General features: G+C 48.5%; 7 protein-coding genes and 2 non-coding genes across 10 annotated transcripts; 5 read left to right on the top strand and 4 right to left on the bottom strand.

The window, feature by feature from the left end:
* The first annotated feature begins 1520 nt into the window (after positions 1-1520).
* Trnag-gcc (transfer RNA glycine (anticodon GCC)) lies at positions 1521-1591 on the top strand. The gene has a single exon. It is a non-coding gene; the product is annotated as a tRNA-Gly (tRNA).
* Positions 1592-1754: 163 nt separating this feature from the next.
* On the bottom strand, positions 1755-5251 carry LOC120961461 (CCAAT/enhancer-binding protein zeta). Its single transcript, XM_040385176.2, has 3 exons — positions 3274-5251; positions 2933-3182; positions 1755-2863 (listed from the first exon to the last, which is right to left on the bottom strand). The coding sequence occupies exons 1-3, from the start codon at positions 5168-5170 to the stop codon at positions 1840-1842; spliced, it is 3171 nt and encodes a 1056-aa protein (XP_040241110.2). The 5' UTR covers positions 5171-5251; the 3' UTR covers positions 1755-1839.
* Positions 5252-5462: 211 nt separating this feature from the next.
* Positions 5463-6731, top strand: LOC120961468 (CCAAT/enhancer-binding protein gamma). Its single transcript, XM_040385187.2, has 2 exons — positions 5463-5733; positions 5817-6731. The coding sequence occupies exons 1-2, from the start codon at positions 5659-5661 to the stop codon at positions 6132-6134; spliced, it is 393 nt and encodes a 130-aa protein (XP_040241121.1). The 5' UTR covers positions 5463-5658; the 3' UTR covers positions 6135-6731.
* Positions 6533-6605, top strand: Trnar-ucg (transfer RNA arginine (anticodon UCG)). Its single transcript has one exon. It is a non-coding gene; the product is annotated as a tRNA-Arg (tRNA).
* On the bottom strand, positions 6676-8671 carry LOC120961464 (iodotyrosine deiodinase). Its single transcript, XM_040385183.2, has 2 exons — positions 7776-8671; positions 6676-7709 (listed from the first exon to the last, which is right to left on the bottom strand). The coding sequence occupies exons 1-2, from the start codon at positions 7990-7992 to the stop codon at positions 6994-6996; spliced, it is 933 nt and encodes a 310-aa protein (XP_040241117.2). The 5' UTR covers positions 7993-8671; the 3' UTR covers positions 6676-6993.
* Positions 8672-8962: 291 nt separating this feature from the next.
* Positions 8963-9817, bottom strand: LOC120961465 (uncharacterized). The gene is made up of 3 exons (XM_040385184.2): positions 9666-9817; positions 9501-9589; positions 8963-9411 (listed from the first exon to the last, which is right to left on the bottom strand). The coding sequence occupies exons 1-3, from the start codon at positions 9815-9817 to the stop codon at positions 8963-8965; spliced, it is 690 nt and encodes a 229-aa protein (XP_040241118.2).
* Positions 9818-10121: 304 nt separating this feature from the next.
* Positions 10122-11058, top strand: LOC120961466 (uncharacterized). 2 transcript variants are annotated; one of them, XM_040385185.2, is made up of 3 exons: positions 10122-10386; positions 10458-10546; positions 10613-11058. In XM_040385185.2, the coding sequence occupies exons 1-3, from the start codon at positions 10235-10237 to the stop codon at positions 11056-11058; spliced, it is 687 nt and encodes a 228-aa protein (XP_040241119.2). In that variant the 5' UTR covers positions 10122-10234. The 2 variants fall into 2 exon arrangements, with proteins under 2 accessions (XP_040241119.2, XP_049462287.1); XM_049606330.1 differs by having other exon boundaries at positions 10458-11058.
* Positions 11059-11079: 21 nt separating this feature from the next.
* On the bottom strand, positions 11080-11924 carry LOC120961467 (uncharacterized). The gene is made up of 2 exons (XM_040385186.2): positions 11599-11924; positions 11080-11521 (listed from the first exon to the last, which is right to left on the bottom strand). The coding sequence occupies exons 1-2, from the start codon at positions 11706-11708 to the stop codon at positions 11224-11226; spliced, it is 408 nt and encodes a 135-aa protein (XP_040241120.2). The 5' UTR covers positions 11709-11924; the 3' UTR covers positions 11080-11223.
* Positions 11925-12102: 178 nt separating this feature from the next.
* On the top strand, positions 12103-14331 carry LOC120961463 (transcriptional regulator Kaiso-like). The gene has a single exon (XM_049606329.1). The coding sequence runs from the start codon at positions 12747-12749 to the stop codon at positions 14190-14192; it is 1446 nt and encodes a 481-aa protein (XP_049462286.1). The 5' UTR covers positions 12103-12746; the 3' UTR covers positions 14193-14331.
* Positions 14332-14917: the final 586 nt, after the last annotated feature.

Raw genomic sequence — 14917 nt, 5'->3', positions numbered from 1 at the left:
AATAGTAATAATAATAATCAAAAGATCGATTTACACACGACGTAATGGACGCATCGGAAAACGAAAGGAGTCGTGGAAATTCGTATGTACAAGCGCATGGAATAAACCAACCAGTTACTAATATCGATGAAATAGTCGAAACAAAAAAAACAAAACACGTAAATCAAACCAATTAAATACACTCACATTTAAAAATAGACATTCTACCAACTACTACTACTACTCGTTCTTGTAACAGCAATGAACAAACAGCAAACCAACAAAACTCGTCAATAACACTTCACTTACACTCAAAATACTTAAACGCTAAAAATAATTAAACCGTCACGTAACGAAACAAAAAAAAAATCTATACAATAATATTTCAATCAAAACCCTAAACAATAGCTACATACACAGCGAATACACAGCGTAGCAATATAATCAACGCAACAACAAACAAACAAAGAAAACACATTTACTTTCATACTACGTAAGCGAGCGAAAACAGGATGCGGTTTACTTAAGCCGGCCGAAACAATACAAACGCGTACGACAAGGAAAGTGATGAGTGGAGGAAAAAATGTAAGAAACACACAGTACGATCTACTCCGCTCTTTCCAGTTCTTTTTCAGACCCTTCCCTACCCCTGAAAGAAAAACCAACCCAACACCTATAATCGGACTAGAAGTCAGAGCAGAAAAATGAAAACAATGTTACTAGTAAAAACATTAATGCACCGCATTGTAATGGACATCTTTAAAATGAAAGAAGAAACAAGAGGTTAAAACGAACATAAAAAACACACACACACACAAAAATACATTCGAAACAAGCGGGATTTGAGTTGTGTAGCAGATTACATATAAAAAGTGGCGTTAATGATATGAAATCAAAACACGACAATGAAATAATACGGGCTGAGACAGAGACCGGTAGAAGGCAATGGGGACGGGTGTGTACGTAAAGCGGGTGTGAACGTGGGTGAAGGCACGTGTGAAAGGATGAGAGAATGATTTCTGCGTAGAAACGAAGATCGACAAATACTTGAAGAAAAAAAAAGCATACAAACAACAACAAAAATCCTTTCTTTATAATAGGCATGAATCAATAAATCAAAAAGTAATGATGAAATATATTAATGAATCAAAATAATTTCATTTGCGTTGCATTTTTCTATGAAATGTTGTATTATGATGCATTTTGGATTCCAATTATTCATGCAGAACGGATGACATTATGTTTAAACAACCATTAACACTAAAAGGTTTACTGATGATTCTTGGTAAACCTTAAGCTGAAACAAGTCTCATTTGAATCTTCATAATTTGTTCAAAACAATTCATTATTCTTGATATATTTCTGTAGCAAAAACATATCCCTAGAAAAGTAGTATTTTTAAAACAGGATTAGTATACCAATTAGTAACCCTGCACTGAAAACCGTATTTGTACTAATATGGCACCCAATGCTCCATTTTCTGTTTATTTGGTCGTTGGTATGAGATATTATAAGCGTATCAACTCCCCTCCTAACACGAAGCATCGGTGGTTCAGTGGTAGAATGCTCGCCTGCCACGCGGGCGGCCCGGGTTCGATTCCCGGCCGATGCAACCCCACTATCCTTTTTTTCCTTTGACCAGATCAACTTTTAACCGACGTTAATGAAACCCTTATTTCAACTATTGTTCGTTTGCCGTTGCCTTTGCCTTTGCGATTGCCAGTTTCTTCTTTTTTCCCTTCTTTCATTCAAATACACATATTACATCACAATGCTTCCTTTAAATGACACATTTATAGATCAGTTACAACCGCTTCACTCTAACTTACTTTCAATATGATTTCTCCTACAGCTTGACCCCTACTTCCGTCCCATGGACCTTCCACCTCCCCGGCCACCTCCAGCAAACTTCTTACCACCTCCTCTACCCCGTCCAAAGCCACCACCGCCGCCCCGCTTCTGGAAATTTGTCCTACCAGCTCCTCCACCTCGTCCACCGAAACGCTTTCCGCCGCCTCGACCATGATCACTAAACCGGGACGCTTCCCAGGCAAGCTGCTTCATCGACGACGCATCCTGATTGAACACCTCGGCCTCCGTACCGTGCGCCTCGAACTGTCGTTTGCTTGCCTTTTTCATCATTCCACCGCCACCCTTCTTCTTGCCGGCACCGCGTCCATCCCCGCTCAAGGGATCAACGTTGCCTTCCAGCAGTTCGGAAAAGTCATCGGCCGCCGCAAACAGCGAGTTCACATCGGACGTCTTCAGCTTGCGCGCGAACTCACGCTGGCTCACCATGCCCGTCGACTTAGCGGACAACTTCTTGCGCTTCTTCGGCATCGGCTCGTCGACCGCGTCATCATCCGACCCAACATCATCATTATCATTATCATCATCCAAGTCGGCCATGTCGAAATCTTCATTCTCATCTTCCTCGAGCGAAATGCTGCCCCCGTCGCTAAACTCGCCATCATCCTCACGCACATCACCATCGCGACGGATCTTTCGTGGACGATCGTCATCCGAATCATCATCGCCCTCTGCACCATCGTCATCGTCGTCCTCATCGTCCACAAAGTCCCAATCGTCCAGCCCATCTTCATCGTCCTCGTCGTTCTTGGCAGACTTTTTGCCTGCCGACTGCTTACCCTTGCGTTCCTTGGCCAGCTCCTGTTCGAGCTCCTGCATGAAGTCAACCTCGTTCCCACCGTCCATATCGGCATCTTGGCCCGTGCCGCCCGGCACACCGAGCTGGTCCAGGTAGGCATCGAACTCATCGTCGTTAAGCGAATCCACGTCCGAATCCTCGTCCTCATCATCCCCGCCCTTGGCCTTTTTGCGCTCTTGGGCACGCTGGAGGCGAAGTCGCTTCTGCTCCAGGAACCTAGCAAGCAAAAGAGGAGCGAAATACGTGATCACCGTACTACCAGAGCACTCATCTCGAAACACTTACTTCAAAATGAACTCATCGTCCTCGGCACACTTATCCTTGGCGAGTGCGTTGACTGGCAGGGCGCGGAATCCGGCCGGTGCGTAGTCGCTCTTCCGCATGGCCACTCCGGGAATCTGTGGGCGCAGTCGTTCCTCCCCATTCTCATCCTTCACTGTTTTGGGCTTTTTCGGATTCTTAAACGCAAACCGGTCCAGGAAGCGACCGAGCGAAAAGTCCTGCAGCGGATCGCCGTAGTACGTCAGAGCGGAATCTGCGGAAGGGAGAGAGATACATTGACAACCATTACCATCCATGCACATTGCGCATTCGTTGCATAGCAACGAAGCCTGGTCTATACTTACTCGCAAGAATGCTCTCGGCAAACTTTTGCACCGTGGGGTGGAAGTGTGACCGATATCGTACCAGCTCGTACCGGAGCGTGTACTGGGCGCCCGCAAACTCCGACGCCCTTCTGAACGCATCGTAACGCGTTGGCGCACGATGTACCTTGTTTTCGGCTTGCTTGCTTACGTCCTGCTTCCCCTCGACGTCCTCTTCCAGGTCGTCTAGAGCTTCCTTCGGCTCCTCCACAGCAACCTCCTCGACCGCATCGACGTCCGGAGGCGTTTGTCCGTCCTTCAGCAAAACCTTGCGCTTGCGCAGCACCTTACTGACCACGATTAGCGCACCGCAAAGCCGCGCGGCCGGAAAGTAGAATGCAACCTGCAGCAGCCGCTTCACGAACGCTTGCGCCCGCTCCGGGATGGGATCGTTCTGCATCGCCCGGTGAAGTATGTAAAAGAACACGTTCGTTATGCGCGGCCCGATCGACGCCAGCTCCGGATCGAGCAGCTTCCTGTACAGCGCATTATAGAACCGGTCCTGCTCGTACCCCTTGCGCTCGGTAATTTCCAGCAGCAGCGACAGTCCCTGGCAACCGATCGGAAAGTCCGCCAGATGGATCATCCGGTATATAACGTCCAGCAGCCCCGGTTCGACCACCTCCGCCAGATCGACGTCCCGCTTCACGTTCGCGATCGCTTTTCGCAGACAGGTCAGGATGGACTGCATCGTGCGCGAGTTGATTTCACCCTTTTCGGTGAGAATTTTAAAGTACGAGAAGCAAATGTTGATCATCTTCTGGCAGGTCGGAAAGTCGCCGAACGAACCGATCGCGGCGAGAAAGGAGAGCGAATAGTACTGCGCCATCGGGGCGACATTGTTGCGGAACAGCAGCTTCTCCACCTCGCCCGTAATGATGAATGCCATCGCGCTGTGGCGCCGCACGATCTGCTGCAGATGGTACAGCACCTTCGACGCGACCGGGCGCAACGGATCGCCCAGCTTGTTGACCAGCGCCGTCAGCAGCAGCCGCTCCAGCTCCGGCACGTTGCTGAACAGCTTCGCCACATGGCCGATCACCTTCAGCTTGGCCGGCTCCTGGCCGGTGTGCAGGATGGTGGACAGATTGGTGACGAACGCGAAGTAGTGCTCGCGCAGCTGGTCCTCAAAGTGCCAGTGGGCGTAAATCTGGTCCCGGATGGGCTTCTCCAGCGTTTGCAGCTTCTGCACGTTCTTCCAGTCCGTGCCGCGCATCGGCAGCGTGATCAGCTTGCGATGGGTGGGCATCAGCGATTTCAGCATCAGCTCGGTCAGCACCTCGACCACGTCCAGGAAGCCCTTGTTGGACGGTTTCACCATGCCCACCAGCGTGTCGAGTGCGTGCAGATGGCAGAACGGGTTCGTCTGCACCAGCAGCGCCCCCGCGTTGGCCCTGTCCCGCAGCGTACCCTTTTCCAGCGCGCTCAGCAGCCACTTTGCATCGGACGGATCGTACCGCTTGCGGGCCCGGCACTCGGCCTCGAATGCCACCTTGCAGATGTTGCGCAGTTCCGCCAATTCCGCGTCCTTCATGTCAACCATCTCGCCGACCAGATTGTATGGTTCGAAGTTGTTGTACCACAGCTTGGTCAGCTGGTCCTCCTCCTCATCCTCGTCACCCTCGTGGTCATCATCTTCACCGTCCGCATGTGCCTTCTTGCGCCTCGCACCGGTAGCACGCGACGATGTGCCGGTTTCGCCAGCCGTGTAATCAATCGGCACCACGCGTTGCTCACCTTCGTCGTCGAATACGATTTTGGCCGGACGGCCTTGCACTTCACTCGGCTGTGGTTCTGGCGTTGCTGATTCGTCCGCCTGCTGCTCAAAGTAGCGCTTTTTGTCGCTTTTCTTTTTAAACTTTCCTCCGCCGATCGCCATCGTGCTGTGGACAATACAAAAACTGTGAACTGTTTACTTTGAACGAACATGTGCGCACGGGGCTGTCATCATTGACAGTTGGCTCGAGGGAGGCTGTCAAATTTCGCTGATGATGGGTGCCTAGTGAAGGACTAACTTCGGAGGTTCGTGGATTCATGTTTTTAATGTAAATTAAACTAAAAACTCCAAAAAAGTTGTCCTTATTTCACACAACACAGATAAATGAACATGCTTTTTCGTTGAATTGAGAGTGTAGCTCTTCAATTGGCTATTTTTTCGGCTATATTCCCACATCAACCGCCCGGAACGATCGTCCTTCACGCGCGAACACTTGTTTGTTTATCAATATCGCAGCTCTGTCAAAGTGGTGGCCGCGCAATCGACGCAGCGCAAGTTGTGCATTTTATTTTGTTTACCCCTTACAATTTGGCTTGGTGCAATTGGCGCTAATCAGCAGTGAACGCATCCGCCGCAGTGTACGCTACAGAATGCCACCGAAAAGAAAGTCCACCACCGACGAGGAAGACGACGAGTATCGTCGCAAGCGGGACCGTAACAATCAGGTAAAGTGGCACCGAAATTGCATCACCCTGGAAACGGGAGTCCTCACGTTCCGAATGTTCTTGCTCGTTGCCGTTCCCGCCAGGCCGTCAAGCGCAGCCGGGTAAAGTCTAAAATGAAGACGGAAGAGACGCAGCAGCGTGTGAACGATTTGCGGCTCAAGAACCAGCTGCTGGAAGACAAAATTGACAACCAGAAGAAGGAGCTGAAATTTCTCAAGGAGCTGTTCATCACACAGGCGCAAGCCAAGGCGGACAAGCTTGTCGGTATCAATCTGAACGAGCTGCTCCAGGACGATGATAACGACGATAACGACGAGGACGAAGGCGAGCCCAGTAAAAAACGCGCCAAGGAACAGTCGAAGGGCGAGGGAAGTAGTAGTAAGAGCAGATCGCGAAGGTAAAACAGTTAAGCGGGTGTCCGGGAGTTGGAGTTAACTTTTCCGGAAGTCACATGCACCCTCTACACGGTGGATATCGATTGTTTTTTGGGTGGATTATTTGTGAACGATCTTCGTAAACAAAGTCCTGAAGGTGAGTGTAGTGTGGGGTGTACTGTGCGACAGTATTTACAATTCGGTAATACGGCGTGTGAGTGTGTGTAGTCTAAGTACATTGACCTGAAATGTAATGTACAAATGTGCTTAGGAAAGTGGAATGTTAGGCGCGCAGTGCGTGTGTATCAATCCAAGTGCGCCCATGGATAGCTCGCACAGCCAAGAAACACGCCTGAAGATAGGCTCGAACGGAGCGAAAGGGTTGAAGAGAATGTGTTTGTAAATAAGCGCTGGGCTGTCAGCGGGGCCGTGTGGCCTAATGGAGAAGGCGTCGGACTTCGGATCCGAAGATTGCAGGTTCGAGTCCTGTCACGGTCGCACACTGGGATTCTTTTTTTGTTTACTTTTTGTTACCTCCTTCGTAAGTGTTCGTCGACATGCGTGTTACTACGAGTAAATTGATTTTATTTATACACAAAATAAAACTTTATCTTCTCAAACTGATCACAAAATCGCTTGCTATCTTTCTTGGACGGGAAATTGCAGCTGGTTTTTGTTTATTGCTAGCCGCGGCACTGCCCACTAATGCAGCGGATATTAGCCCAGCAGCTCTTATCGTACGCTTTTATCCAGCTTTATCACCTTCTCAGGGCCTGTGCATTCGGTCCGCCGTGCACCGGTGCACCTCCCTATCGCTTTCCATTTCGGTAACAACCGCTTCCAGCAGGAAGAAAGAGAGAAAGAGAGCGCTTGCCGGCTTTCATCGTCAATAGCGCACCAGGATGTCTTCCAGCGGTTTCCGCTGCAGATCCGGCACGGTACAGTCGTCCGCCGGGTAGCCGACGGGCAGCAGCACCAGCAGCTTCTCGTTCGGTGGCCGCTCGAGCAGGGTGCGCAGGGCAGGGCCACAGTTGAGCGGCGTGGTAACGAGCGAGCTCAACCCGGCACACTGGAACGCGCACAGCAGCATGCCGGTCGCGATCGAGGTCGATATTTCGTTGTAGTAGTGCTGCTTCTTGGCCGTGGCGTCCCCATCCACCTTGTAGCCGTACGTCTGCTTGAACACCAGCACCAGATGGGGCGCCTCGGTCAGGTACTCCTTCACGTGGTTCGTACGAATGGGCCGCAGATCGGTCACCCACTGTTTGGCCATCCGCTGCGTGTAGTTGACGAACTCCTCGGCCTCGATGATCTCGCGCACGCTCGCCTTGATCGAAGGGTCGGACACGAGACAGAAGGTCCACGGTTCGGTGTGGGCACCGCTTGGCGCCGTACCGGCCGCCCGGATGCACCGCTCCACGATGGCCACATCCACCGGGCGGGAGCTAAACTTGCGCACACTGCGCCGATTGTTGGCGATGGCGTAGAACCGTTCGGCTGCCTCTAGTGGGTCCTGGGCTAGTGTGACCGTTGCACCGGCGTACGGGACGTGTGGTTTCTCCTCCAGTGCAGGCAGTGGGTCGTAGTCAGCATGTTCCAGATCTGTGGCGCATGAAAGGGAGAGATGGGTCATTTCGGGCACCTACCAAAGACACATCGCAAACACACCTCCAACATACTCGATACCGTCCAGCTTGCTGCCATTCTTCTCTGTTGCCGCCGGTTCAGTAATTCTCAGCTTCTTGTTCCGTCCGTACCGGTGCTTGTCGTACAGGGAGATCGCCAGGTACAGTCCCACCAGCACGGGGAAGATGTAGTTCCAGTAGGTAACGAGCGCCGAGCTGCTGAGGAAATAGTCAACTAAATCCTCCAGATAGGAGGCCATGGCTCTGCAGACGGATGGGGATGGGGTGTTACCGAGCAACAACGACGCGCGCCAAGAACAACCGAACGAACGAACAACACCGTACGACGCTTGCTGATGAACTGCGAACTGGAAGGCGAATCGTAACGGCAAACCGACTCTCTAACGCGCGGACACATACCCAAACACACACACAAAAGCCCCATTATCATCAATTCCTAAGTCACGCACGTTTTGCCTTCTCGTGCCATTTTCATCGTTATCTAGCTTTATCCGGCGCCTGTTTCGCACACTCCCATGCAACTGCAACAACACACACACGCACGCATTGTGTGCTTACCCTTGCCGATCATCATTGGGGCGAAGGTTGCGGGTGAATCGTTCCGACTGTGGGACAAGGGCACGGCAGTGTTGTTCCGAGTTATGGTCATGACTGGTCGATCGCGTCGGTGCCTTACGATGCCCTGGACACACATACCACCATCAACTAGCTGATGACGGTGATGATTAAGATGATGCTGGTGCGAGCTGGCCCCGAGAGGTTCTAGGTTCGCCATGTCTCGTAACCGACCTAGGGGGAGGCGGTAAATGTAGCTACAACGTTGCTGTAAATAATAGAGATCGCGCACTCCGCTTACCATTACCATGCCACAAGTAGGGGCATCGAGGCTCTGGGGCAGGTTTATGTTTTCACTTGGAAAGATAATTGCTATCAGGTTTGTCTTTGTAGGCGAGCCGTTTAATAATACTTTATCGCCGCCAGCTACGGGACAGGGCATTTGATAATGAACATTGAACTTCCCTTTCTCCGTATGCATATGATGTAAGAATGAATGGATGGGAGATGCGATTTTCTGTTCAGTACATGATTTTGATTATTGTTTCACAGTAGTTTAACGCCCATACTGATACGTTTGCAAAGCCGCAACAATGTTTCACTTAAATCGAGATGTTTTCATTCCATTTCCCAACCGAACCGGCTCCCTGTCGCTTAAACCTCCGTCTCTAAGTATGGCGGAACATCGCCCTGGACGACCATTTTCCACACGAGAATTCGTTCCCATCGTTCCGTTACCTGCACTTCCTGCGCGACGGTTGGATGCGAAGCTGTGACTTCATCGGGCGGAAGATCCATCGCACCGAATGCAAGCGCCGGCAAGGAGGAGACTCGGCGTGACCCAACGGAGCTCAGAACAGTGTCGGGTGTCGGATCGGGGCTGGGGAATGGCATCGAGTGAAACTCGACCGAACAGGTCCGACTGGTGGTGTTGCTTTGCGTGGTTAGCTGCAGTGAGTGCACCCCGGACATAACCTCATCATCATCCGGCCGTACATTGTACTGCTCGCTGTGCAACAGTAACGTGCGCTGCTCTAGTTCGAGCAGTTGCTTCAACCGTCGACGCTGCTCAATGGTTTGATGCTTATTGTACAGCCCATGCTCTGGAAGTGTAATTACGGGAAAGGGAAAGAAATGAAAACTGATCTTCCCCTCCGAAAGAACTGAATGCGATTGATGAGGCTATACCCACCCTTGAGGAACTGTTTCAAAAATGCTTTCTCCACTGCTTCGTTGATGTTTCGCTCGGACCAGAAGCTGCTAAACAGCGGTCTGGGTAGGCTGGAAGGTAGTCATTGGTAACACAAATGTATTTGATTTGATCACCGAGGATAGCGGGGGGATTGTTTTTCCTAACCTGTGTTGACGTGCTCCGGGAGTCCAGTTTTCTGCATCAGCAAATTCGGCCGATCCTGTGCATTCCGACCGTGCTGGTGCATAATGGCACCGGGTGCAATTGTTGCACCTGTTCCGCTGCTTGACAAACCAGCTTCGGAATCTGGAAAACATTTTCTTGGCAGCTTTGAGCGAACAAAAATCCACCCAAATAGAAGAGACACAGGAAATGGGCAAAATTTTGATTTGTTTATGAATGGTTCGACAGTTCGTTTCTTTGAAATACGAACTTGATTTTGCCCGTTCGCGCTCTAAACAAAAAACCTTCTCACATGCCTACATTCAGGCGTAAACGGCTTAATTTCGCGCCACACTGCACAGTGGGAGCAGAAATGTTGCCGGCGCCTCAATGTAGGCAATTTGTTCGCCGCTTATGCAGGCATTGTTTTGAAGCGGCAAACAGGAATGTACAGGAATGTCTATCGCTCGCTAAAACCGGTGTCGTGCAGGTGCTCGTTCGATCGCAAGGAGCTCATTCGATCGATTTCCCTTCAACAAGCAACACCGACAGTGGCAAGGACGATAGAAGAAATGTTCTCCCGATTCGAGAGCTGGCTAGCTAAGCAGCGGGCAAAGTGCAACAGCTTCCCGTGGAGCCATTGTGCACGGCCGGACAGAGCAGCGTCAGCTGAGTTTTCGTTCACCGGATACCGCAATTGGACACCCGAGGCACGTCACAACAGGTAAGATCGCCACACCGTTCTACGCTAAAATCCAACCGCAAGGATTAGGAATGTTTGTTTCGTTTTTGCAGCTTACCCAGGCGCCAATTTACAATTTTCTTGTCGGAACGAAATATAGGCGATGGAGAGGAACAAACAATGTTGAAAAAACTGCTTAAAGGTAATGAAAGTGCGCTAGCGTGGTGTTCAGGGATAACGACAATAGTGAATCTCTTTTCCCTTCCAGAACATGGCTTGTACAACAAACACCAGACAATTCATCAGCGTCGTCGATTGAAATATCTGCTGGAGCTGGAACAGCGTACACTATCACCTCACGACGATACTGCGATCATGTCCGGCTGCCTAAAAGCCTCAGCCAACAATAACCGGACCTGCCCGATTGAAGTTCATTCGATGCCATTCCATTGTCCCCGACCGGCAACAGGTGCTGCGAAGTGCTGTGCCACCTCAACTGCCAGTTCACCGAAAAAGGTCCGCCGAGTTGCTTCCTTACCGTCACTCGCGTCAACGAAGGATAGCAATCCTCGGACGGAAAATCCTGTCAACGCTTCACATCCAACCATCGCACGGGAAGCGCAGGAACGAGATAAGTCCAAATGCCTGAAGACTATTTCATGGAAAAATTCAGCATCCAGCGACACTCCATCCACCATCGAGACGGCTGTATAGCGGTTTTAGTGCAAGGTCATAGTTTATTTCATAGTATGTTTCCTTTGAGGAATGACAACGAATTTATCATCGCAGATGAATGCAGTTCTAAAATGTTAATAAATGGTGTAACCATTTCCCAAAATTCTGGAATGTTTTCTTGTGTTGATTGAAGCCGAAACGCCTTTACCCTTCCGCATTGGCATCCAGCGCAACCGTCACCAACGTCGGGATGTTCTCGGTCGCCAACGTCGCTACTTTGCCAGACTGCATTTCCATCATTTCGAATTCTTCCGAAGGTTTGAGTTTCTTGTGAATAGATTGGCCTTCCGGAACGGCAGCATCTTGCACAATGGGAGATTCCTGCTTTTGATCTTTGTGCCAATTGCGCATTTCGACGCAACCAGCTACGCTCAAATTGTCTCCTTCATCTTCCCGCATGCGTTTCGCTCTGGAAGGTGAGATTTCATCGACTTGAATGTTTCTGAAACAAGAAAAACAATCATCACACAAACACACACTGCCATTTTAGGAAACACCATTGCCGGCAACTGCACTTACGCTGGTACCGCTTGAGTCAAATCATCATGCGCCTGTGGCTCATCTTCGGCGGCATCTTCCGGGCTTCCGGAGCAGCATTTGTTAAAAGGTGCCAACAGTGAACGGAACATTTTTCTCGCAATTTGAACGATTATATAGCTTCGTGTAGTGCTGGCGTTCTATTCGTTTCTGCTGTTGTGTGCTAAAAGCCACTGCGTCAATGCTGTACTAAAAATAAACTGTCAACTGCAACGGGCCGAGGCAACAGCACAGGTCGGATCGTCCGGTCCATTTTGACAATTCATAGTAATTGTTGAAAAACAAAAAAAAACTGAAACATTTCATGACACAATCCGAATTGAACAACTGATACGCGTTTTCGATACGGTGTGTTCTCAATAGGCCATGACATATTTGTGATTAGCCGCAAATGATCACATTCATAGCTGTCCGTATTTTCAAGCACGCATACACATATTTTACTCAAAGCAGTAGCAACTTAGAAAGTTTAACTGATATAAACTTTGAAGACGATAGCAAACACAATTATGTTAGGGCTCTCCTGTTTTCGCTGCTGCGGAAAGAGCAGAAACGGAAAGACAGCATCAAACGAAACGGCACGAAATGGACGATTGAACAGGGATGAAATTGAAACATTTTAAGTGAGCCACAGCTATTCATTCCGGATGGTTGGGCTTTAATTTTGTATATAAATGTTTATTATCTCTTTTTTTGTCCAACAGGAATTCTCTGACCAGTTAAATCAGCTAGACAAACGGAGCAGGATGAAAAAAACAAAATAGAATTTTGTTTCGTCAGAATGAAAGAAATGGTTGCTACAAAAGTACTCTTTTTCTGCTGAATGATCTAATTATTGGGCTTTTTTGTCTATTTTTGTAACTCAAATTACACAATTTAACACATGCAAAAAGTATTTTCTTTTTCTTGTTTTCAAGCAAACGACGTTCAACTTTGCAGCACCAAATAATTTACCACACAGAGGGCGCTGTAATGTAACTCTCTCTAGCGGATATCAGCTTGTCACATTCTTGTCGGCCAAGTCCAATCCTCCGTACAGGATTGATAGCAGTAAAATTCACGCTGGTTTCATATTAAATTGCTCGACCGTGTTTGCATATTGCTGATACAGTGCTAAGAAAACAATCAAAATGGTCGAACTATATACAATAATTTGTGATCCACAACACAGCACCAGCTTAACAGCCGTGTTGCCGAAATTGCTTGCGCAAGAAAAATTGTGCGATGTAACCCTGTTGTGCAGTGGAGGAAATATCAAGGCACACCAGATTATTCTAGCTGCCGGAAGCTCTTACTTTGAGGATATGTTCGTCCAAAATCCGCATCCCCACCCCATCGTGCACTTGCCCAACGTGGAGGTAAATGAAATGCGAAACATGGTTAAATTTATATACCATGGCAAGATAACCTTGCCCATGAATGATTTGCCAGACTTCATCTTGAAGGCGCAGAGCTTCCAGGTTCGTAGGTTGCTCGGAGTGAAATACGTGCATATTGTGAAAAGTTCGGAGTATATCATGGGGAATTTGAGCGGTGACGAGGATACGGTCCAGATATCGATAAGTGAGTTGCTTGAAACAAACGGCAACTACCCCACGCCAGAATGCAACAGTGTAGATAATGCACACAAAACTCTTCATGTTGTACCAGACGTTGTAATTCAACGCTACGGAAACAACACAGAAGTGGATGGACAGTTAGAGGATAGTATGGATGATCAGGAGAATTGTTACATCGGTGTGGAGGATGTGCAGCAGCAGCAAGTTGACCAAAGCGGAGAGATACCTTCCACTCCCGAGGAAGGAACGAATTTTGCTACAGAAGAAATGGAATCGTACGTTGGAAATGACCTTCCATCGGATACAACTCGTTTTCTGGAGAGCATCGAACGACCAGGGACTTCCGACCAAGATCAAACATCATTGCAAAACAGTCCTCAAGATCCGACCCAACAACCAGGGACCGCGAATCAAGCTCAAACGTCCCCACGACTCAACCCAGGAGACGTCAACTTGTTTGTTGATCTTTCTAGAAACATTGAAACCATGCATCAGGGCGGAACCATTCAGTTACCAGATGAGCCCGTCACCACCAACTCAACTGTCCTTCCACCGAACTTTGTTGTAGGACGAAATGAAACGAGCGTTTCCAATCCTTCCAGCTCGCGAACGTTCGAAAGGCCTGTACCATCGGAGCAGCAGATTCGCATTCCGCCGATTGGATACCGCCGCGCAAGCCATACGGTAGTTTCATCCACACAGGCGAAAAAGACGTTGTTTGGAATGAGGAACAGACAAATGTCCGTCGGATATGACTTTGCCCCGATTTCAAGGACTACTGTTCTAAAAATGCATAGCGTGCGCTTACAAATGAATCAAGCGTTTGAGCGTGTATCAGATACCCATAGCCGGTGCAAGATTTGCAACGAACTGGTCAGACTTACTAACAGACACTACATAACACACTTCCCGAGTTTCTTCATCTGTACATTGTGCCCGGCTATTTACAAGAAAAGGGCAACCTTAGCCACACACTACAAGCTCAAACATCCGGAGTTAATATCGGAACGGATGTAGTATGAGCAACGTCCAATGGAAACATTGTCGGAGGGGTGGATTCACGTTGCTGTGTCGGCGAAAAACAGTTTTTTACATTCATCTAATTTTCGAACGTTTTAAAAAGGAATTGAACTTGAAAAATAAAAGAGTAATGAACTTCCACCATTACACAGAACTATAAACTCTTTTGGTTATATTTTCATTTTTATGTAAAGGTTGTCATGATGTCATGTGTTATAAAATGATCTTATGAGGGTAAGTAAAATGTTTTGTATTTCAATCTTTCCGTCAAACTATAGTTTCACTTGAAGAGTTAAGTCCACTGCAATGGTACAAATAATACACTACCCTGTTGTCTCCTCTTAAGTCATTGGAAACTATTAAACAATTCCATGTAACAGATAGCAGTCCATTCGATTCAAGAGCCTCATACCGTCCGGATAGGTGTTCCATAGTGGACAAAACAACACTTGATAAGGAAAGTTGAAAATGCAACAGAACGAAAAGCTGAATCGTAAGTAATCTTGTTGAGGAGAAAGGAACTTTTGCCGACCTTGCCCCTCTTTGTCCATTTTTAAAGTTCCTGGAAGCAACAGCTCTGTAGAGGTGGATCGCCTTACAGACGAGGAAATTACTGGAACTGTTGAATTGTAATAAACGATTTACTCACCGTGTCGTTGGCGTAACAAGGGCAGGAATGATGCGGCACGCGTTTCTCGTACGATACCACGAACCCGGACCGG

Source organism: Anopheles coluzzii, chromosome 2 (genome assembly GCF_943734685.1).
Source record: "Anopheles coluzzii chromosome 2, AcolN3, whole genome shotgun sequence".
Taxonomy (NCBI): domain Eukaryota; kingdom Metazoa; phylum Arthropoda; class Insecta; order Diptera; family Culicidae; genus Anopheles; species Anopheles coluzzii.
The sequence above is the reverse complement of the archived record's forward strand: the minus strand, read 5'-3'. Positions and strand labels throughout refer to the sequence as shown.